The sequence below is a fragment of the Mastomys coucha genome, unplaced genomic scaffold (assembly GCF_008632895.1).
Source record: "Mastomys coucha isolate ucsf_1 unplaced genomic scaffold, UCSF_Mcou_1 pScaffold1, whole genome shotgun sequence".
Taxonomy (NCBI): Eukaryota; Metazoa; Chordata; class Mammalia; order Rodentia; family Muridae; genus Mastomys; species Mastomys coucha.
In genome coordinates this window covers 6,073,513-6,097,785 of record NW_022196891.1, presented here as the reverse complement: position 1 = coordinate 6,097,785, position 24,273 = coordinate 6,073,513, and the positions used below count along the sequence as shown (strand labels likewise).

General features: G+C 35.8%; 1 protein-coding gene across 6 annotated transcripts in view; it reads right to left on the bottom strand.

Moving 5' to 3' along the window:
* Positions 1 to 24,273, bottom strand: part of Cdh7 (cadherin 7) — a 146,453-nt gene that overhangs the window by 53,680 nt on the left and 68,500 nt on the right. For all 6 annotated transcript variants that reach the window (XM_031379948.1, XM_031379928.1, XM_031379939.1 and 3 more), the window contains 2 exons: positions 23,560 to 23,747; positions 5,559 to 5,812 (listed from right to left, as the gene is read on the bottom strand). In XM_031379948.1, coding sequence (XP_031235808.1) covers positions 5,559 to 5,812; positions 23,560 to 23,747 — 442 coding nt within the window. The remainder of the gene's footprint in view (positions 1 to 5,558; positions 5,813 to 23,559; positions 23,748 to 24,273) is intronic.

The following is a 24,273-nucleotide window of genomic DNA, read 5'->3' as shown; positions in this document are numbered from 1 at the left end:
CCTTCCTTCTTTCCTTCCTTCCTTCTTTCCTTCCTTCCTTCTTTCCTTCCTTCCTTCTTTCCTTCCTTGCTTCTATCTTCCTTTCCTCCCCTTCCTCTTTCTCCTTTCTTTCTTTTTTTGTTTCTTTCTTTTACAGGTAACAAGTTAATCAGTAGTTTTTATTGATTGCTATTAAAGCATGTTATCAAGACAATAGAAGATAAGTAACTTTGAACCCTGGCGATATTCAAACTTCTTAATACTTCCATCTTGCATGCATGCGCGTGTGCGTGCGCACGCGCGCGCGCGCACACACACACACACACACACACATGCACATTCAGAGAGAGACAAAGAAAAAGTCAGAGACAGAAAGACAGAGACTGAGACTGAGAGAGACAGAGAAAACTGTATAGTTTTTGTTCTCAACTAATCAGCTTTAATTGGTATTAGAAATAAAAATTACTGACAAGAGGCAAATGAAGCAAAATATAATTGTCAATAAATTCTTTTTATCCAGAGGCTTGAAAAAAGATAACTCATGCTGGGCGGTGGTGGCACACCCTTTACTCCCAGCACTTGGGAGGCAGAGGCAGGTAGATTTCTGAGTTCGAGGCCAGCCTGGTCTACAGAGTGAGTTCCAGGACAGCCAGGGCTACACAGAGACAACCCTGTCTCGAAAAACCAAAAAAATAAAAAATAAATAAATAAATAAAAAATGTCTCAAATAAGCTAGTCATTAATTCAATTTTAAATTGACCTTTCCATTGTAAGCACACTAGTCTAACAAAGCACTTTTTTTTTCTCGATTCTCTCATATTTGCATGTTTTCTTTCTACATGTTTAATAGCAATTACGTTGAAATGAACAACAGTTTGAAATGGAACACAACCCCTAATTTCCTCACAGAACTGGTTCCTGCTACTTTTCAGGATAAGCATCTGCACTGCTAACACTATGTTTTGCATGACACTCGTTCCCTTTTTTGTATTATAAAATGGAAAAATTCATAAATTATGTAAAATAATGCACACAACTATATGTATGTATACAGGCTACTTAAAAATGCACATTTAAATTATTGAAACCCGCCAAATGTGTTCACGCTAGACACACTATATCAGGCTGTTTCTGAAACAATTTTATGCCTTGTATTGGAGAACATGCGACAAAAGACTGCTAGCAGGGCCTGTAGTAGATGTTATCTAATTATACTGTAATGTGCTTATATAACTTTAGAGTGAAATGGCCAGAAATCCTGAAAATGTTGCTTAACATTTTTTATACAACATTACACTATTTGCAAGGATTACAACTAACCTATTTTAATAATGTCATACTTTAACACATAGCTACTTTGACCATTCTGTCTCTGTATTTCACAGTTCATGTATGGGTAATGGAAAACAAATGAAACAAAATATGGTAATGTTCAAATAAACTATCTAGACTTAAGGAAAACCACAGAGAGAGCTCACATTTCCTAATGGTGCTATATTGCAGATAACCACAGAGGTCTGAGCCCATTCAACCTTGCCATTTGTATCCATGCCCTTTGTTCTGTGCCCACTAGTAAAAACTAATGTAACTTCATGATTTAGCACCAAACTCTTGGGATATAACTAAAGGAGACATAGTCATCCTCTCCATTATATTTGTTCAGCTTATCCAAAGACTGCCATACCCAAAGCAATATTGATACCACCATTTATTCAAGTGAACTGAGTTGTGATTTGTCTTGCAGTTTGCCATGTTACAACAAAGACTTTTTTCTTGTAGTATGTTTTGCAATCTTGATACTTCATCTAAATGGTAAGTTCCTAGATGTTGAAGAAATGTTTTATTCCTCTTTGTTTTTTAATCAGCATGTTCCCCAGAACTTTGCACAGAAGAGTTTCTTAATAAATGTACTATTGATCCGTCTGCCAGTGATGACGTGAAGCATGAGTTTGAGTTCTTACTCTCTGGTTTCCTTTAGGCTTCTTACTATCTTGGATAACTACCTCAAAGTGAAGTTGCTACTGTTTTAAAAGATAATGTGATACAAGTGACTACAGCCTGCCCTTTCTTGTTTAGTAGATTTTAGTATTTACTGTTGAAAGTGATATATATTTTATACAAACACTTTAAAACAAACTGGAGAAAGATGTACACTCTGTTATCTACTATTGCTTAAAGAAAATTTAAAAGTATAACACTTTCTTTCCCTGAGTAATTTTAACTATCACCTAATTCTCACTTCTGTACTTCACAGTTCACATGTGGAAAGTGAAAAGCGAATAAAATGAAATATGAAACTGTTCAAATGAGATAGCTAGGTTAAAAGAAAGCCACAGAGAGACCTAACATTTCCTAATGGTGTTATATTGCATATAGTGACAGAGGTCTGGGCTCATAGAACCTTGCCATTTGCACCTATTACCTCCATAACAGTCAAAATGACAATGTTGTGACAGTGATGCAAGCAAGCAATTTATTTTTTCTCAGTAGAGAATAGTCACTGTGTTTGATGTATTAGCAAGGTGATATTTTCTTTTGCATATGTATGGGCTGGATCACATTGAAAGAGGATCTTGATTTTGCCTTACTGGAACTGTATTTCTACTGAGAACCCACACTATGCAATATGATATTTTAATGTGTTAGTATAAAAATTGTTAACAAGTTTAGTACTGATGATTCAATTTCTAAACTTTATATCATCTCTCGTAATATTGTTTTTCCTTTAAGTTATTATAATAAAGCACTATTTATTCATATCTCAAGAACAATAGGTGTTAGAAATCTGAAACCACATGACGAGGAGAGAAAATAAGGCTCACAAGATGTCATTTTTCCTCAACACACTGTATCTTTCCTCAACACATGCACAAATGTAAAAGCACACATGTATTCACAAATACATACATAGTCACACAAAAACACACATTAAATAAAACAAATGAACATTATGGACAATATCATAGAGGCAATATCACAATTATAAAGACTCATCATATTTCACTATCATCTGAAAATTCTTGTATTCTGCTTCCTAAGAACACTGTTGTTTACCATGTGTAGGTCCATGTTGAGGGAGAATTTTAAGAATGAAAGTTCAATGATCTCTTTATGAAAATAGATGCCAATGTCTACAAAGCCATTGTAAAATGTTTGCCATTTACTGGGATATATATGTCCAAAATAAGCTTTATGATAAACAGCCAACATGGTGGGAGGAAAGCTGGCTTAGTCATTACCAACGCTCTCCTTCTGAGAGACCACATTTGGTTCTGAGCATTCATGTCAAGTGCATCTCAATTTCTGTAATTCAAGGTTCACACTCTCTTGTAGACTCCACAACCATCTGCATATATATGCATATTCAGACACACAGATACACACACACACACACACACACACACAAAACAAAACATTAAAAATAGTTAGTGATTGCTTATGAAATATGAATTTTAACTGACTTTTCTGACGTTAAATTGTCATGAAAATATAACAATGGAAATACATAATGATAATATTTGTTATTATTGGTAATTTCTATTTATCATTAATGATAACATATATAGAAAACACAAACTAAAGAACATATCAGAGCAAGTTTCCCCATTACTGGTTTACAGCAATATAGGAAGTCATATGACATAATGTAGACCATTCAACAAGCACTGCTGGGAAGAGACCCAACTTTTATAGATTGAGTGGGAATAAACACAGTCAGCAAGGCAAACCATGGAGCACTAAAAGAGCACCATAAATAGATCGGGAAGAGAAATATATAAAATTAGAATAAGGAAAAAATATGTACCATGACTGTTAGTGCTAATATTAAAGACCTTTAAAATAATGAAATGTTTCAAGCATAACAGTATTAGACTCCAGTCAAGGAGATAATTTGATAAAACTCAGATACTTAGAAAGAGAAATTAATCATTTTAAATTACTTGAGACAAGCTTATCTCTATGTAAAAAAATAATGTAAGCTTCTCCTTAAATTTCACCTTATTTTCATTACATTGCAAGAAATAAAAAGGTGAACTACAGTAGGCATGTTTTTTCACTAATTAAAGTCATGATATCTTCACTACATACCATGGAATTCAGCCTTTGGCCTGGTTATTTCTTTCTGAGATCTGAAGTTCATACTTCAACTTCCCTAATATGAGTGACAATACAATTCAGTCTCTCTGTCCTTCCTTTTCCTTAAACTACCACATAGAATTTCATTGTCTTTTTTAATGTACAATATTCTTACAAATGAAATGGTTTCTCCAGAGAACATCAACAATACTATATATAAATGAATGAATAAAATGAAATAAAATTAAGAGAACAAATGCCAATGGTCTTTGTGTATGTCTTTGAATGCCTCTTTTCGTTGAGAATCTAAATAGTGGTAAAAGTTAGTATGTTTCCCTGTCTATACTTCACTTCTACCTACTAAAAAAAGTAGAAATACAATTATAATCAGTAACTAGTTTATGAGTACTATGAATATGACTGGTGAGGGTATGTATTAACTAAGTTAATTAGTGTGGAATAACCCAAATCTCTGTGAGTGGATCATTCCGTATGGAGAAGCTCCATACTGAACTATGTAAGAATGGAGAAACTTTTCTTAGCCACCTCCTATACTTTGACGAGGTTTCATAAGGTTACATCCCTAGATGACAAGCTATAGACACTTACTGGCTACCAAAAGCGAAAGCCAGTCTTTTCCCAAGGAAAAAGCCACCTGACTATACTCACATAATGTCAACCCAAATTAATGTATGTATGCGAAATACTAAATAAACTCAGCAGGGTATATTTTTGTATTCATATGTCTTCATTCTCTTTCTATGCTTCACTATTAATATGAAATGGCTAGCTACCTTTTGTATCCACTCTCATGATGGAATGTAGCATCGTACTGTGAGCTAAAATAAACCCCTTCTCTTTAGGTTGATTGTTGTAAACATGTTTTAGTAGAAAATAAATAAATAAATAAATAAATAGACTACACTATTTATTTATACATTGAGTGAGGCAATATATTACAAATTCAAATTATAGAACACAAATATTTTCTCAAGTATATTTGACCTACTCTGCTCTTCCAAAACTACTCAAATTATTCATTGCATTCATACAAACACACCAGCTGATCTCAGACAGGCTAGTGTAGGTAGTTTGAAATGTTTGCATAACACAAATATATTATATCAAAGAAGATTATTTGATAAAATGAGTCTAGTTTTGTTGAAAGAATTGTAATTTAAATTGTCTGCATGCATGGATAAGGTATTACTTCATATTTACTACTACAACTAGTAAACTTAATATGCACATGCTGTTCACAGAGACTGATTTGAAAGATTATTTATTACATCGATTCTTAATTTAATTAATTAATTCCTAAACTGAATTTTTAAAATGCTGTGTGGTTCTGTTCCTCATGAAAGCCTTAGACTGAGGCTTTGCATAGAAAGAAAGAAGCACTTGATTGGCTGCAAATCAGAGAAGGCCATTATACAGAATGACGACTGTGAACACACAAATACTGATGAGACTCATAGGAAAGGGGAGCAACAAACCGTTACCTCACAGGGCTGTTGGAAGAATCTGGGTCATGAGCTGCTACAGTGCCAATGATATGCCCCACCTGTGTCGCTTCTGACACCTCCATGGGGTACAAGGGTGAGGAAAATACAGGGGGCTCGTCCACATCTTCCACAATTATCTTAACCGTTGTTGTGTCACTGAATGGACCCAAGCTCAGAAACCGGGGGTCAGCATCTCGATTTGCAGCTTCTATGCGCAGCGTATAACTTGTTTTGGCTTCAAAATCGAGTTCCTGTAAAGAAAGTTATTAAGGGAATTAAATTACCAATTAGATAGTCAGCAAAGCACAGCCTTTTCACTTATGAATATGAATAACCATAGAGGAGACTCTCATGAAAACGCACAATCAGCAATCAGACACAATAAGCATTTATGTCAATCAGAGTCCTTGTTGGTTTTCCAGCTCAGACACTGGTTAAGTGCTTTGGAGCTGATCTGGTCCATTCTACTGTTATACATTGTTCAGACTGACGCCGGTCTTCACAATGCTATCTGAAAGAATGTTATGATTTAAAATTATTATCCAACAGGGCGTCAGTGTAATATTCTTGAGTGGTTCTCAGTAATATACATTATATGGGAAGAAAACTCCAGTGTTCACTCAGTCTCATTTAAAAGATCAACGGTTTAGGGGTTATGCTCATTTTCTGAGTTCTCAGGTGCTCCAAATATTGATGTAGTCAGTGGAAATATATTTATGATGCTCAGACTCACACCACAGCTTATTCCTTTCTATAAGGCACCCACTGCTGATGCTTTCCTTAACAGTATATTGCTAAACCCAAATGCTCTCTAGCTAAGTGCCTGGTACTTGTAGTTCAGACTATTAACTTTGTGATTTTCTAAGATGACTAATGATGTTAAAGAGCTGTTCAAAGGCAGTCACTGGAAGCTTGAAAAGATTATAAAAATATAAATATTGCACTAAAAACACCATCTATGCCAAATAAGATATATATATGTATCTATATCTATATATAGGTATATAGATATAGATATATAGATATAGATACATATCTATATATTTATATAGATATATATTATATGGATGCTTGGAACAATAACATGTAGATTAAGACAGATTTTCAGAGCTTCTATTCTCAATTGCATCACTGAAAAAAGGTGCCCAAATTCTCTACATTTAATGGTTCAAAACAGAAGGACCATAAAGTAATAAAGAACATGATAGAACTATGGCTAATTCCAAAGGACATTTTGCTTAGTATAAGCATTTAAGAAAAAAATACATTGAAAATATAATAGTGAAAGTTGGAATATAAATGTATGTACTGTGCCTACAGGCATATGTGAGGATAAATGTGGGTATGCAGACATTCCAAGTCATCTCCAAAAGGGTATGCAATCAAGTAAAATGTATTTAAAACAATTTACATAGTATAAAATATATTGACAAAACATATATTATATATAAAACAAAATACTGTATGCTATATATCAATTCTATATATCATATTCAGTATGGTAATGATAAGATTAGTTATGTAGTATATGTGATATATGCAATACTATATAGTACCTGTAGTATATATTAAACTTTATATAAATGTACCAGCAATCTTATACAAATAAATATACATATGATATATATATGCATGCAACATTTATTAAATAATTAGAATATCCTGCTCTACTTTGGCTAATAGAAAGGAAAATTGATACATAAAATTGGTTTCAATACCTAACCTAGACAAATCTTAGTGACATTCTTATACAAGATATGTGTCATGCACTAGTTTGTTACAACTAAACAGGTCCATGCATTTATTCTCAACACTCATTTCTCTTTGAGTTTAGAAAAGAAGTTCAGTAACTTTTAATGGAATTGTAGCAAAACTTCAAAATTAAAGCACTGATCTTGATCACAAACAACCTAAAAATTGACCTATACCTTTGACACTGATGATGTAGGTAGCCCAAGTAGAAAAGAGTGAAAGAAATGATATGTACTTTTTTCTTGATCAAAAACAAAACTAACTTTGTGAATAGCTTCAGGAGGAGAATTAAAGTGTAAATTATATCTGAGATTCTCTAGAAAATGCTGAGGCTCAGGATAAGCAGTGACATAGACATCATCTAGTTAGAAATTCTGTAGTCTTTTAATGAGAAAATTTTATGTTTATATTTTCATTATTATTTTATTTTATATGCACAATATGTGTGTTTCCAAACACCAGGATGTACATATGGAGATGAGGGTACAACCTTATGTATTTAGTTGTTTCCTTCCACCTCTAAGTTAGCTATGAGAATCCACTGAGGATCCCATGCCAACCCTGGATGCACTTTTACATACTGAGTAAGTTCCTTGGATTGCTTCTTTGTCTATAATCTAAGAGTGTGCAGAGTCTGAGACTCTAAATTTTTCAGCTAATTTGATGAGGTGTCAATTTGATGATGAGGAGGATATGTGCAGGTATGCATATTTTTACAAGGTCTATCAAGTTATTTTGACACAATTCCTCATTTAGAAATTTCACAGTGGTTGTGAAATTTTACTGGGCCAGCACCTATAATTCAATGCTTGTTAGTGGGAGTGCTGAGAACCAAGTAGATAATCTGTATTCACCAGAAAATTTTTGCAGACCTTGGCAGACTATAAAAACTTTGTTTTATAGTCTCATGTTATTTATATAAATGTCAAAACATAAAAGAAAAACTTTCATCTAACATTACATCTATATTAAACAGGGCAGGCTGGTGAGATAGCTCAGTGGATAAGAGCACCAACTGCTCTTCGGAAGGTCATGAGTTCAAATCTCAGCAACCACATGGTGGCTCACAACCACGCTGAATGAAATCTGATGCCCTCTTCTCGTGTGTCTGAAGACAGCTACAATGTACTCATTTATAATAATAAATCTTTAAAAAAAAATTCTATTTGCTATCACTTTGCAAACCAATGCAAACCATAAGCTACCTCAAAGATATTTAGTCAAACACATTCAACAGTACCAAAAAGTACTGTTCAAGCTAAATTTTGTCTCACCTACAAATAATAATTTAAAATTTGCTAAAATGTAAATATAATTATTTTATATTACTTATATTTTAAACATGTTCAGAAGACAGCACATGAGGTACAGAATCTGGGTGTTATGAATTGATAAAAAGGCAGTAATGATCAAGCAATAATCTGTCTACAGCATGATGAAAATAGAACAATCAAAGAGTTTATATTATAAATCAAGATTCAGGGCTGAAGAGATGGCTCAGTGGATAAGAGCACTGGCTGTTTGCTCTTCCTGAGTTCCTGAGTTCAATTCCCAGCAACATGTTGGTTCACAACTATCTGTGGTGGGATCTGATGCTCTCTTCTGCTGTGTGTGTGGACAGCTACAGTGTGCTAGTATAAATGAAAGAAATGAATCTTTAAAAATAAATAAATCAAGATTCAAGGACATGTTACATTAAAAAAATAGTTGCAGGGCATGTCCATCAGCCGTGTATCCACTATTCAAACGGGAAGGGGTATCATAATACTATTGTACTATTTAACAACTTGAAGACATTATAAAAATGACCTTTAATTCACTGTTTTCTTCCTCATTATTGATATACATGAAATACACTTTAAAAGTGTTATATTTGTTTACCAGAATAATCCTTTACACAATGCTAATGGTAATGTTAAGATAGCCCAGAATAAGAAAGAAAAACGCAAGTATGGAGCTTGAATCTCAAATCTCATAAGAGTGGAAGTTGCATAACAAATCAATATCACACTGATACTTTGAATATATAATAAGTAAGACTAACGAGGCATGGATGTCTCTGTATTATAAAGAACAAAATTATTAAAGCCATAAAGCCACCCTGGGAATTATAGGTGCCGATTAGTCACATGTCAAGTATTCTGATGTCAGAGTCATAAGCAGAGTCATAAGCAGAGGCGAAAGCAGCTGGTTTGCTAAGATTGGTTCACTGGCTGCAAAGACACTTTATAATTTACTATTAGCAAGGATGATTATATATACGGCCAGGGTCTGTCAATTTCCTGCATCTAGCCAGATGGTAAACATTAGACTGTATGAGCCACATGTTCTCTGTCATATGTGAAGGAAGAGGCATAGTCATGCATCAGAGATTCTACACAGATGAACATGTAACCCTGCATCATTTCTGTATATCTCTGGGCATCCACATTTTCCCATGACTTAAAATCAGAAAATATTGTAGCCCATGAATTTTACAAAATGCACATACAGTAAATAAAATTCCACTGAATAAAAAAATTCAAGGTAGTTTACAAAAGCCAGACATATCACCTTTTTAGACCAACTGCTCACTCTTAACACCTTACACTGCAATTAAAGTGAACTATTTTTCATTGAGAGTACACACGGATATTTTCTTTATTTACATTTAAAATGCTATGCCCACTCCTGCATCCCCTCCCTTTCATTGCCCTACAATGGGAATGCGGGTATCAAGCCTTCACCAGACCAAGGGCCTCTCCTCTCATTGATGCCCAAGAAGGCCACCCTCTACTACATATGAAGCTGGTGTCATGGGTCATTCCATGTGTACTGTTTAGTGGGTGGTTCAGTCTTATTTTTTATTATAGCAGCTTAATAGGGGATATGCACTATTTTGAAGAGATGTGAAAACTATACAGTTTAGAGTTCTACAAAAAGTTCCAAATATCCATGTTTAAGAGGCAAAAATTCTCTGAACTTGTGGTCATGTAGGGTCCCCACCCATTACTTTTCTCTTATATCACAAAAGATTTCTGTATGCATCTGTTTTGTATTCCTTAAAAACACTCCAATCAGATAGTTCATAACTATCCATAACTCCAATTCCAAGGAATCTGACATTGTCTTCTGGAAGATACTGCACAGGGCAGAAATAGACACATAAATATAAAATAAATTATAAAAGTACTCCATTCTGACTCGATCTATGTTTTATATCAGACACATGTTTTCCATCTTCTTGATTTGATGTTTATTAAACTTATTTTTTATAAGTAAATGACTGTAAAAAAGACAATATTAACACAAAAAATAGCCTGTACTACAACTATACTTTAAAGATAATCTTACTCCAAATAAATTGACTGTTTGGAATCTTCAGTGTAATCTACCACCACAGAGAAAGCATGCCTGCAGAAAATCATTCTGTACATTTTATATAATGATTAAGCTCTTTCCTCAGTAGCTTCTAAGAGCCAAACACAACCTAATCATTATGCAGAACTGCATGCAGTGCTGTCATTTCATTTTGTCCCTGGGTTGTGACCAAGAAGGTCTTAATGTTCTCTTCAGCTGTGGTAAATTTAGACAAGTCTTCTTTTGGCCTCATTTTCCTGAAAACATTTTCTTTAGAAACCTTACCATGTAAATTGTTTCTCTGTTCCTTGGAGATTTAAAACCATTTAAAACTTCTGTCCATTACTTACAAAATAAGATTATATGTTTTAAGACCCAATCCAACACAACGAAATGTAACCTAAGAGATGAGAGGACCTCTCCCACCAGTCAATGGAGGAATAGTGACTAGCTTTCAAGGTTCTTATTCTCAGCTTAATATTTCTGTTGTCATAAATACAGAAGAGAGACAATTGCGAAACACTAATTAACCATGGTGCCTCATTATAAAATTTAGTTACAAAAAAAATCTGTTTACATTACTAAACGTGAATTCACACTGCAGTTGAATGAAGTATGATATTTTTCTCTTTCTTACAACAATGGTCTTGGAGTTGAAGTCTAATTTGTGTGATAAATTTTGTACAGTGTTAATTTTTTGTGATGACCACAAGAAATTTGAAAAATGAGGGTTTGTCTTGAGATTTTTTTTTTTGAATCATTAAATCTATACCAGGTTAAGAATTAGAAGAAAAAAAGGAATTAGAAGATATTTATTTGTTGAAGATAATGACAATAATGTATAGTGAATAGATTATGGTATTATTTTGATATTTTATAATGACTTATGTGAAGTATATCAAAAAAAATTTAAGAGTTAAAGAGTGAGCCAAAAGGGTAAGGGTTTGTGAAGGTGATGCTGGGACCAGAAGAGGGAGCACAACCAGGACTTAAAGAAAATATTAATAAAAAAATGAGCAAAATCAAACAACGACAAGTAAACCAAAATCACACTGGGTATCTAAACAAATTTTATAGTCCTATAATTCATAATATTAACATTAAAATATGCTTTAATTATATGATTATCAAGACCACATGAATATATATTATCAAGACTCACATTATGCAGACATACTGTGCCAGTAAATACAAAGTATTACAAGTAATTCTTCCAACATTAAATCTAAAACATTAAGTTATATTGGTAAATTATAACTAAAAATATGGTTCTTAATGTCAGAAACTTAATTTCTAATATGTCAAAAAGGTTACTCTCTTATTTCCATATATATTTTAATGTTGAGATAACAATCTCTAATGTAAGACTTCAACAGGATTCAGGGTATAATATCTCCATTTTACTTTTCTTTCAAAGTCAATGCTTAGTGTGCTTCAGATTCTTATGTGAACATATATGAAAGTTACTACCTGCAATAATTTGAAAGAGAATGAACACGATATGCTCATATAATTGCTTGCTTGATCCTCAGCTGGAACTCTTTGGGAAGGATTAAAAAGATTATGAAGTTTGTCCTGTTGGAGAGGGAGTGTCACTAAGAATGGGCTTTGAGGTCTCTCTCTCTCTCTCCTCTCTGTCTCTCTGTCTCTCTGTCTCTCTGTCTCTCTCTTTCCTCTCTGTCTCTCTGACTCTTTCTGTCTGTCTGTCTGTCTGTCTGTCTGTCTGTCTGTCTGTCTCTCTCTCTCTCTCTCTCTCTCTCTCTCTCTCTCTCTCTCTCTCTCTCTGCCTGCTGCTTGCTTGAGATGAAGATGTAAAGCTCTCACTACTCTAGCACTAAGCCTGTCATTTCCCACCGTGCTTATCATGAAGTAACACACTAAGACTGTAAAGAAGCCTCTCATGTGTATTTTTGAAAGAACTGCCTTGGTTAAGCTGTTTCTTAACAACAATAGAACTCTAACATTTATCAAATATGGATGAAGACATTTCCCATTAATAAGTCACATTTTTATCTTATGATATGATTACATCATTCCCTTCTCTTTCCTCTCTATAAGCCCTCCTTTTCCCTTAATAGTTATTGCATTCATACATGCAAACACACACACACACACACACACACACACACACACCACACTTTGCTCAGTCTTTATAATGTGATTTGTATGAATGTTTGCAGGGATGACCATTTGGTGTTCGATACCTATTGCTATGTTCTACCTTGAAACAGCACATTTCTGTTGCTCCCAGCTTTCCCACCTCCTGTTGTTCTTTGTGTATCATTGAATCATTGAAGCTGGTAGACTTTTCCTCACAGTCTATGGCATGTCTAATGGTGTCGTTATTGTTCAGCTCATGGATAAGTCAGTTTGGTGAGTTACAACTGTAATACCAGGAATTCGGAGTTCAAGAACAAACTCAGATGAACAACTAATTGAAAATTAGCTTAAGTGACATTAAACAGTGTCTCAAAATAAAAGAAAAATGTTAATTTAAATCTCTTAACATGTGCTGGCTGTTGCTTTAAGAGTTTTACAGTATTCAACCACTAACTACTCACAATCTATCATTTTATGAGGTTTGACACCTTTTAATCAGAAGTGAAATTCCCACAAGAACAGTTTGAGTATCTTATTCATGGTCATACATGCAGTGACCGTTATATTATCTTAGGATCTGTGTTCCCACAATTCACAGAAGTAATATGAATAAATTAAAGTATAGAGCAGATTAAAAGAGCAGGGTGGCATGGAGAGAGAGGGAAAAAAAAGAGACAGACACATTTGGGCCAAACCAACCTTACAACTAGCACCCATTGTGAGCAAACCCACCTGAAGCACACTGCCAGCTGGTAAGCCAGACAGAACTACACCAGAACTCCAGATTAATCAAGGATCAAGAGTAACCCCTGCCCTACTTCAAAACACCCAGGCCTCCTCCTCCTCCTCTTTCTCCTCCTCCTCCTCCTCCTCTTTCTTCTTCTCCTCCTCCTCCTCTTCCCTCCTCTCCTCCTCTTTCTCCTCCTCCTCCTCCTCTTTCTTCTTCTCCTCCTCCTCCTCCTCTTTCTTCTTCTTCTCCTCCTCCTCCTCCCACTCTTCCTCCTCCTCCTCCTCCTCCTCCTCCTCTTCTTCTTCTTCTTCTTCTTCTTCTTCTTCTTCTTCTTCTTCTTCTTCTTCTCCTCCTCCTCCCTCCCTTCCTCCCCCTCCCCTCTCGCTCTATCTCTCTCCCTGCCTCTGTGTTTCTCTCCCCATGTATTCCTGGTCAGCTCCCCTCTCCCCTTTGACTCTTAACTACACTCTTCAACAAATATTATTTTGGACTTAACTTGCTCTGCTACTGTGGCCACTAGCCTCCACTCTCTGTTTCTCACCCAGCCCCATAGAGAGGGCTACTACACAGCTAAAAGAGCTACATTCCAGATGTCAGCACATGCCCTGAAAACTCTCTCTCTCTCTCTCTCTCTCTCTCTCTCTCTCTCTCTCTCTCTCTCTCTCTCTCTCTCTCTCCTTGCTTGCCAGGACAAGCCCAGCTTGTGGTCCCCTGTGGGGCAAAAAGTAGACACACACTGACCCTCTCATTTGCCCAGTTGTGGCTAGAGACACAGATGGAGCTCAGCTATGGGTGCTGCCTCCTACTCCCTCTGTCCCTGCTGCTATTGTGCTCCCAGGCCTCTATGCTTCTTCTGCTCTACTTTTAGGATATACCAGCCAAGAGAAAACAAAGAGGGAAAACAAGGGAACGTGTCTGCTAGAACACAGACGTGGGGAAGTAGAGCAGGCCCCTGCACCTAGCTCTGTCAGACAAAGACAATAGATGAGATCTTGCTGCTGAGAATTCAAAAGAAAAACACACCTGAAACCCTTAACCCCAAAGTTTTCCAGTTTCTGTGTTTTAAATGTTTGTTTCCCTTACAGGAACACCTAAAATAAGGTTCGAGCCTTTTAATGCCAAATTTTCATGCTTCCTTTATTTATATGTTTATTTTTATCAACCTCTAAACTAAAATCGTCCTAAAATTTTTTCAGTTTAAGATTTCTTTTAAGGTTCAAAAGTCATTTAGTCTACTCCCACAGGTCAAACCAACTGCTGATAACCATTATTTACTCCTTAATTAATAACTACTTTCTTTTTACAGACAAATTGTTACTGCCTATCCCAGACTACATTCCTCAAACACCCTTGCTTTTCTAAGATGTGCTCCCAAGCAATCTATTTCAGGTTTAATCGACACCACCCACCCTGTGCAGAAAATGCCACTGCTGGGATTGTACTCCTCTGTTGTGATTACCCTACAGGTTTATCTCTACAAAAGGAAAGGTCAGTGTTGCTGCCAGGGATCCAGAGACTCATCACAACCACCTTGAACCTGCCTAGGACAATGAAGTTGCCTCATCTGACTGATGACTCCTGAGACAAACACAGTGAGATCCACAGATGACATCTGAGACTCACAGAGGACAGACGTGGGACCTTCCAGCTACCGATGAACCCTCTTGCCAAAGTCACATGGCTATCAAACTTGGGGAAGTGTACACAATAGTAAGGAAAGCAAGAATGGTGTGTATATTTAGTCATCAAATATTTAAAACTGGTGTTAATGCTCTCACAAACTGTACAACCCACCAAACAATTAATTGGTTCAATAATCTCTTGTCTTCTAGTACACACCCCTTATTACCCCTCTGGTTTATGATGTGCTAATCATCTGGCCTGTGTTGTGTTTTATTTTGATAACTCCACTCCACTACAATTTTTTCAGTACAAATGACACAGTCACATGAAAAAGAAAAAGAAGGAGTTGTAGGACATAAAACCATGCCAGAAACTTTGTTAAGTAGAGGAGTTGAAGGCCCTGAAACTCGAAGGGCACACATCTGAGGCTTAGGTGACTCCCAGCTCCCTGCCAGACTTGGAACAACTGCCATGATTCTTACATAAAAGAGATGTGACCTATGGACATGTAGGCCCAAAGCGGAGTTCACCAAGGTACTTAGAGGTCTCGGTGGACTTGGCCAATAAGCTTCCCTTCCCAGATATTTCTCCCTACAAAAGCTATTTAATCTCAAGCCCACTCTAAGAAGTGGGATGTGATATTACACATCCATTTTCCACCATGACAGTAAACTGTTTGGAACCATGGACTGCCTCTTTTCATCTAGGCCTTCACCTACAGAGCAGCAGTCTAATCTTCCATAGAAGTCCTCTCTGTGTTCCTAGCCACAACCGCCACCAAGCCTGCCACCATCAAGCAAAGGACAGCTCCTGGGCAGGACAAGCCAGAATTCCCCTTATTCCCTGGCTCTGAGCTAGATGCTGTCCCCAGCCCTCGGGTCCTAACTCTGTTCTCTGCTCTTTAATGACTCCCAGCAGCACCTGGATCTCTAAGATACTGAGAACCCCATACCTAAGTCTGTACTTTCCCACCCCCGGAATGCTGTCTTGGTTCTTCTCTAGAGCCCACAGACCTTACCCAGAAGGTGGCATGGGATAAGTGTAGCCAAACTTCCCCCTCCCAGTTCCACCTCACCAAGGGGGCCATGCCCAGTGGCAGAGCATCAACCCAACTACACACACACACACACACACACACACACACACACACACACACACACACACAGAGAGAGAGAGAGAGAGAGAGAGAGAGAGAGAGAGAGAGAGAGAGAGAGAAACTCACATGGTAGAAAGAGAAAGAAAGGAAGTAGAATAAGGCCTATAAAATTGCTATAGAAAGAGCCTCTGATGAGCAAAGATAGACAAAATGATAACTTTCACCTGTGTCCACTTATGCCATATGTTAATTTAACCTGAGTATAAAATACATGGCTCAGCCTAAACAGATTTCAATGAATAGTTTTCCTTTTCCTATATATTTTGTCACCTAGGGTGGTTTTTACTCAGAGAACTGCCCCACTTTTTCTTTCCTTTTAATCCCTTATACCTATGATAACAAATATCAAGAAATTTTACATCTTTAAAAAAAATAAAACTGATATATAGTATTTTTGATGTCAGAGGTATGTTTCATTCCTTTGCAGAGGTTCCAGAGGAGAGATCTTTTAATTCCCAGAGACTAAAGGAGGAACTGGAGAGGGGGAACCATAAATAGATATGTTGGATGTTAAAAATCTATTTTCAGTAAAACAAACAAACAAAATCCAGCCAAAGAAAAGATAAAATAGTGTATGAGTAAGTTTTGTCACTGTAAGAAAATACTCGAGAAAAAAATCTAAGTAAGGAAAGATTTCGTTTCCTATGATTTCCGAAATATGACTGCTTTGTCACACTGCATTTAATTGTTGTTGGCCTCTGGTAAATCACACAATGATGTCCAAGAAAAATGCAGAGTAACAGCTGAGGGGGGTGGGGTGGGGTGGATAGAGGGTCTAGGAGGAAAAAGAAAGCCCTACCTACAGGGAAGGAAGTGATTACATCAAAAGCAAGATGGAACTAAGGAATCTGGACCTTTCCATTATAGGCAGAATAATGTGTTGGGGGTGATGTGATAAAACAAGGTTCAAACTGGAATGATGTTGCCTATGTAATGTTATATAGTTTATGGCAAAGTTATGAATATAGGCAAGAAACAGCCTTTTCAGATTTTTACAGACAATGCTATGAGCTTTCTTAAAGGAGATCATAGGAATTAGATGAGCCATTCACTGCTATGACAATTCCATAGGTTTTGCATTGTCTCTGGAAATATTTCAGGAGATGTAACATGGGCCTTGGTTCACTGTTGCATTGGTATGAACATAAATAAAAGTGAAAAAACCTCACTTTAATTGCACAACTAGATGTTAGCCTAAACTATATAATCTAAAGAATAGAAATTTTGATGCTGAGGATTCTCCAGTACAGATTCAGTTACAAAATATAAGCAAAATGACTCTTCTGAAAATGAAATCATAGATTTCATTGGTTTAGCGCATCTGGGTCTGAGTGTTGTTTAGGTTCTCAAAGGTCCACAGACATTATGGCCCTTTGTTGGAGAGTTTAGCGTGAGATAGAAATAGTCTACTTATAATTTAGATAAACTTGCAACTTTCAGGTCAGAATGATATTAAAAAACTCATACCAAAGTTCCAGTAATGTAAGTATATTAAGGCTTTTGATGTTAGTGTACCTGTCACCAAGGGAGGTGTCATTAATATGTACAGATACTACTAGATGAAAAATTGTTTTAAAGGGATAAAAGTATTTAAAAATATCTGGTTTCTAGACTTTATCATAATAAACATTTCATTATTTCTATTAAACTAATTTTTATGAAAGTTTGATTAATATAAAGTATTTATTCCAAACTAGTCAAAATTGTAGAAGCAATTTGCATTCACTTTTGCAAAAGTAATTATTTTAAAAGGAAGTCTTTAGGGATTGAAAAGTTGCCTTCACTCTTGATTTGTTTTTGTTGCTTGTTTTCTATCAGCAAGGAGGGCAATAATTGGTTCAACAGACTCCTGCCACTAAGTTAGAATGAAGAGTTAAGATATCAGAACAAGCAATGCCATAAAATACTGTAAACAGAGCTTAATGGGCCATTTTAATCGGGTATAGGAAAAAAACAGAAGATAAAGAGATATGTTTGCTGTAGGGTTTTCAGGAAAAAGGTCTCTAGAGGGAAGGGGTTAGAAACTATTAAGATTGCCGGGCGGTATTGGTGCACGCCTTTAATCCCAGCACTTGGGAGGCAGAGGCAGGCAGATTTCTGAGTTCAAGGCCAGCCTGGTCTACAGAGTGAATTCCAGGACAGCCAGGGCTACACAGAGAAACCCTGTCTCGGAAAAAAAAAAAAAAAAAAGAAACTCTTAAGATTAAAATCTGATAAAAGATTTAGATGCATTATGACTTTGTCTTGCAAACTTCAATGTGGTTAAACTTAAAAGTAACTGGATAATATTTGTCAGAGAAAATATTAGCGCAGCTAACAAAGCATCCATTTTGTGTCACTGTTATTACTTACCACACTTACCAAGTTATACAGGGGAAGAGAACATCAGAACAGAGCAAAACAACCATATCAACAGCACACACACACACACACACACACACACTCACAAACACACACATATACACACACACATACACACATACATACACACACATATATACACACACACATACACACATACATATTCACACACATATACACACACACATACATACACACACACACACACACACATACACACACACATACACCCAAACATACAAATCATGCAAATGAAACAAAACAAAAATCAGGTTGAGTTTCTTAAAAAACCAAAACAACAACAACAAAAAAATGCACAAAAACTCAACAAACAAACAAACACCAAAGGAGCTTTCAGGTTTCAGCCAAGATATTTAACATAAGAAGAGCTTGTAACTTTTAAAGACAGACTTCCAGTTGTAGTTAGTACCAAAGGGTAAAAGAAAAGTTGTCCGAAGAACGAGAATACTTTTATCTAAGATTCCTACCTATGAAAACGCAAGTTAAATTCAATGAGGTGAGAATATCCTGAGATTTCCAAAAGAGGACTCTGCTCAACAGAAAGAAACTCCTTGGGAAAGCTTTTCTGTATTTATGTGAGTTCCTTATCTATGCAACAGTGTTGACTATAAAGTGCATTTAGATATCACAGAACTTTTCCTACTACACTCAAAATGCATAGCATGCATTAATTCTTTGACAATTACTTCATAATATTTCATTCTCTATAAATGTAATTGTTGTAAAATTATAACAGGGTTTGGAGAAACTTAGATAATATTTTTTTTTCATTAACGATTTCTTTTTTTTCCCCAGGGGAGAGAGCAAACACAGTCCCCATTAACGATTTCTAAACTGCTTAATGCGGTAAAGCACCATCATGTCATTCATTTGAAATTTTCTTTTTGAGAAATTTACCTCTTCTTCCATTGTGAGACAGTTAATAATTTCTGATATTTTTGTAGAATAAATAATACCTTCAGAATATTGAGCAACCACTCAGAAATGAAATATGACTAACTTTAAATTGTTACTGACAGATATCAACAGCTACTTATTTATGTTTATTAGATATTTTGTTTAATTACATTTCACGTCTTCTTCCCTTTCCTGTTTTCCCCTCTGAAAACTCCCCTATTCCCTCCCCTATACTCCTGCTCACCAACCTACCCTCTCCTGCTTCCTGGCCCTGGCATTCTGCTACACTGGAAAATAGAGCCTTCACAGGACCAAGGGCCTCTCCTCCTTGATGAACAACTAGGCTATCCTCTGCTAGTCCCTGGGAGCTCTGGGGGTACTGGTTAGTTCATATTGTTGTTCCTCCTATGGGGCTACAAACCCCTTCAGCTCCTTGGGTACTTTCTCTAGCTCCTTCATTGGGGATTCCATGCTCAGTCCAATGGATGGCTGTGAGCATCCACTTCTGTATTTGTCAGGCACTGGCAGATCCTCTCAGGAGACAACTATATCAGGCTCCTGTCAGCAAGCACTTGTTGGCATTCACAATTGTATCTGCGATTGGTGATTGTATGTGGGATGGATTCCCAGGTAGAAGAGTCTCTGGATTGTCTTTCCTTCAGTCTCTGCTCCACACATTGTCTCTGTAACTCCTTCCATGGGAATTTTGTTTCCCCTTCTAAGAAGGATCAAAATATCCACATTTTGGTCTTCCTTCTTCTTGAGTTTCTTGTAGTTTGTGGATTGTATCTTGGGTATTCCAAGCTTCTGATCTAATACCCATTTATCAGTGAGGGCATACCATTTGTGTTCTTTTGTGAGTTGTTTATCTCACTCACATGATATCCTCCAGACCCACCAATTTGCCTAAGAATTTCATATATTTGTTGTTTTTAATGGCTGAGTAGTACTCCATTGTGACAAAACGGCAACCAACAGATTGGGAAAAGATATTTACCAATCTTACATCTGATAGAGAGCTAATTTCCAATATATACAAAGAACTCAAGAAGTAAGACTCCAGAGAACCAAATAACCCTATTAAACATGGTATACAGAGCTAAATAATGAATTCTCAACTGAGGAATACTGAATAGCTGAGAAGCACCTAAAGATATGTTCAACATCTTTAGTCATCAGGGAAATGCAAATCAAAACAACCCTGAGATTCCACCTCACACCACTCAGAATGGCTAAGATCAAAAACTCAGGTGACAGCAGATGCTAGAGAGGTTGTGGAGAAAGAGGAACACTCCTTCATTGAGGGTGAGACTGCATGCTGGAACAACCACTCTGGAAATCAGTTTGACATTTTCTCAGAAAATTAGACATAGTTCTACTGGAGGACCCAGCAATACCTGGGCATATACCCAGAAGATGTTCCAACATGTAATAAGAGCACATGCTCCACTATGTTCATAGCAGCCTTATTTATAATAGCCAGAAACTGGAAAGAACCCGGATTTTCCTCAACAGAGGAATGGATATAGAAAATGTGGTACATTAATGGACACTTATAATGGAAGTTTACTTGTTGAATTGTTTACATATGTCTTTGTTAGAATGTGTCTCCCTTTCAAGTTCATTGCAGTGACTTAATATTTTAATGTGAGAAGGTATTTGTTATGGTTTACTTTTTAATATTTTTAAAATATACAAAAATTATTTTTAAATTGATGAATTGAGTATTTGGGTTAGCAATTTTATTCAATCTTTAGGATCCTCTTGCCAAACCTGAGGACCAGAATCTGAATCCACATAGTGGCAAAAGAAAACTAATTTTGAAAGTTGACATATATATAACAGAAGACCTACAAATATAGGCACCCACAATTGCTCCCACTCATGCAGTACACATGACACACACACACACACACACACACACACACACACACATCATATGCAGACACCAAACCCAGACTCTATTGCTAATGTCAAGAAGTGTTTCCTGACAGGAGCCTGATCTAGCTGTCTTCTGAGAGGCTCTGCCAGAGCCTGACCAATACAGATGAGCATGGCCGCAACCAACCATTGGACTGAGGTCAGGGACTCTAATTAAGGAGTTAGGGAAAAGACTGAAGGAGCTGAAGGGGTTTGAAACCCCATAGGAAGAACAACAATATCAACCAACCAGACTCCTCAGAGCTCCCAGGGACTAAACCATCAACCAAAGAGTACACACGGAGGAACCCATGGCTCTTGCTGCATATATAGCAGAGGATGGCCATATCTGGCATCAGTGGGAGGGAAGGCCCTGGTCCTGTGGAGGCTCTATACCCCAGTGTAGAAGAATGCTAGGGAGGTGAGGCAGGAGTGGGTCAGTGCGTGGTGGAGCACACTTATAGAAGCATGGAAGGGGAGGCGGGATAGAGGTTTGCAGAGGGGAAACCTGGATAGAGGATAATATTTGATATGTAAATAAAATATCCAATAAAAAGTGTAATTTAAAGTAAATAAAAATTAAAGATAACTTAAAATTCTATTACTTACTTTATATCTCATACCAGTTTTAATTTCAATTATTTACAGCATGTCTATTAAGATCTATAGTATACAATAATATGTTCAATTAAAATATATTCAGGATGTTTTCAAATTCTTGAATATGAACATATTCATTTTATAATATTTTAAAATCTTTCAGAAGTAGACCTTATTTCATTCCTTTTGTTTTAGACAACAAAAGAAAACATTTTGCAAACAGTTGGTCTATCCCACTTACTAAAACTTTTGCACAAAATCATTACAGTATGAGCTAAAATAGCATCTGTCCACTAAAAACACAAAGCAGAAATATTTCTTCCATTGGCCTGAAATCAAACATATGTCTTAATAAGACAATTAAAGTATAACTTTCATTATTGGTTTGTTATTTATCAGTGGTTGTTAATCACAGAGTTATGCACTTGCATTTTAAGCCAAACAAACATGCCAATTTGGGGAAAGTTGTGAATCTCAAAAATTTTAACATTTCAAGTACTTAATATCACTTTATTATTTTGCAAACAATTCTGTTAAACTTTTCTTTACTTCAGTTTGCCAACAATATGCCGACACATATACAACACTAAAAAGAGAGTAAAGTTAATATTACCTACACTTATGTAGAGATGGATGAAAGCAAATTTGAGTATGCCAAAGCACAGAAATATTATTTTCTATTATACTGCTATTTCATGTATATTTTTATGTAAAGGATAGACTAAAATAGATTTGAAATCTCACCAATGCTGTTTTAATATTATAAATGCCTCCAATCATAACTGTTATGTATTTTTTAAAAAAGCAGTTGATAATACAAGACTTCCTCACTTTGTTTCTCCTAAGTATATGTATATTATTTTCATATATTGTGCATAGTTTTATTTGTTTTGCAGAAAAAAGATTTTGAGTAAAATGTGTTGTCTATTAGTGGAATACTAAAGAAGTAGCAATTATCCCTATTTGTGACTATTTAAATATTAAAGTTTAACAATGGTCTAATTGACATAGCACTATAGATAACCATAGTTTTTATTCAGAGAATAATGGAATATTACTCAGGCATAGCAAATGAACTGACTGTATATATTTGTATATTATTATAACAACTTTGTATATGCTCTTTGTTCTATTTCTCTGGAGAATCTAGACTAATAAACTTCTAATCGATTATCACAAAAAAAGAGAAAATTACTAAGACATACATTTCATTTAAAATGGACTATATTTAAGAAAAAGAAATTAAAACAGCAGTGGTTATGTGTGACATTCAGTGTGTCTGTAGTAGTGGTTATGTATGACATTCAGTGTGTCTGTAGCAGTGATTATGTATGACATTCAGTGTGTCTGGCACATTCTTGAAAGACATCCATGCAAGTCATCCTGGTAGCATGATAGTTTGTGGCATTGTACCTGTACAATAAAAATAAAGTCATCCTGATAGCATGATAGTTTGTGGCATTGTACCTGTACAATATAAATAACAAAAGAAACACTACCTTTTGTATGGTAATGATTCCTTCCTGGGTGTCTTTGTCAGCAGATATCTTGAAAATCCCCAGTCCATCACCATCTACTATCTTGTATTCCATTTCTGCATTGACTCCTATATCTGCGTCTGCTGCTTTAATTCTGGCCACAACTGATGCCACAGGCAAAGATTCTGGAACATTATACTGGTAAGATCCTATAAAATTTCAGAATAAATAATGAAAAGAACCTTTTAACTTCCTTCTGTTAGGAACTATTATTTCTTCATTTTATATCATTTTTTTTTTTGTTTTCAATTAAAGAAAAGCTAAGGCATGGACACCTTTCATGAACTCTCAAGAAAATTGAGTTTGATGATGCAACAGTAACAACCAGACAGAAACAAATTGCCCAAAACAGGTTAGAATCTCCATTGCTGTATATCTATATGAAAAAAAAATGAGTTTTTTTAGAAATGAAGCTAAATTAATAATTGAACTGCTATTACTAAGTATGTTATTATTTAGATACATTAATCACCATGATTAAACAATAAAACAATTCCTGGTACCGTGGTCCAAATGCACACTTACTGTTGCTGTTATTGCTGGTAAGTTAACATTGGAATTTCCTTAGTATTTCTTCGTTTTTTTTTTTATGTTCAGAATTGAGATCTCCTCTTGATATTTTTTCCTTTGATGACTATGTAGTGTCTTTCCTTATCTCTTTTTATTATTTTGTGT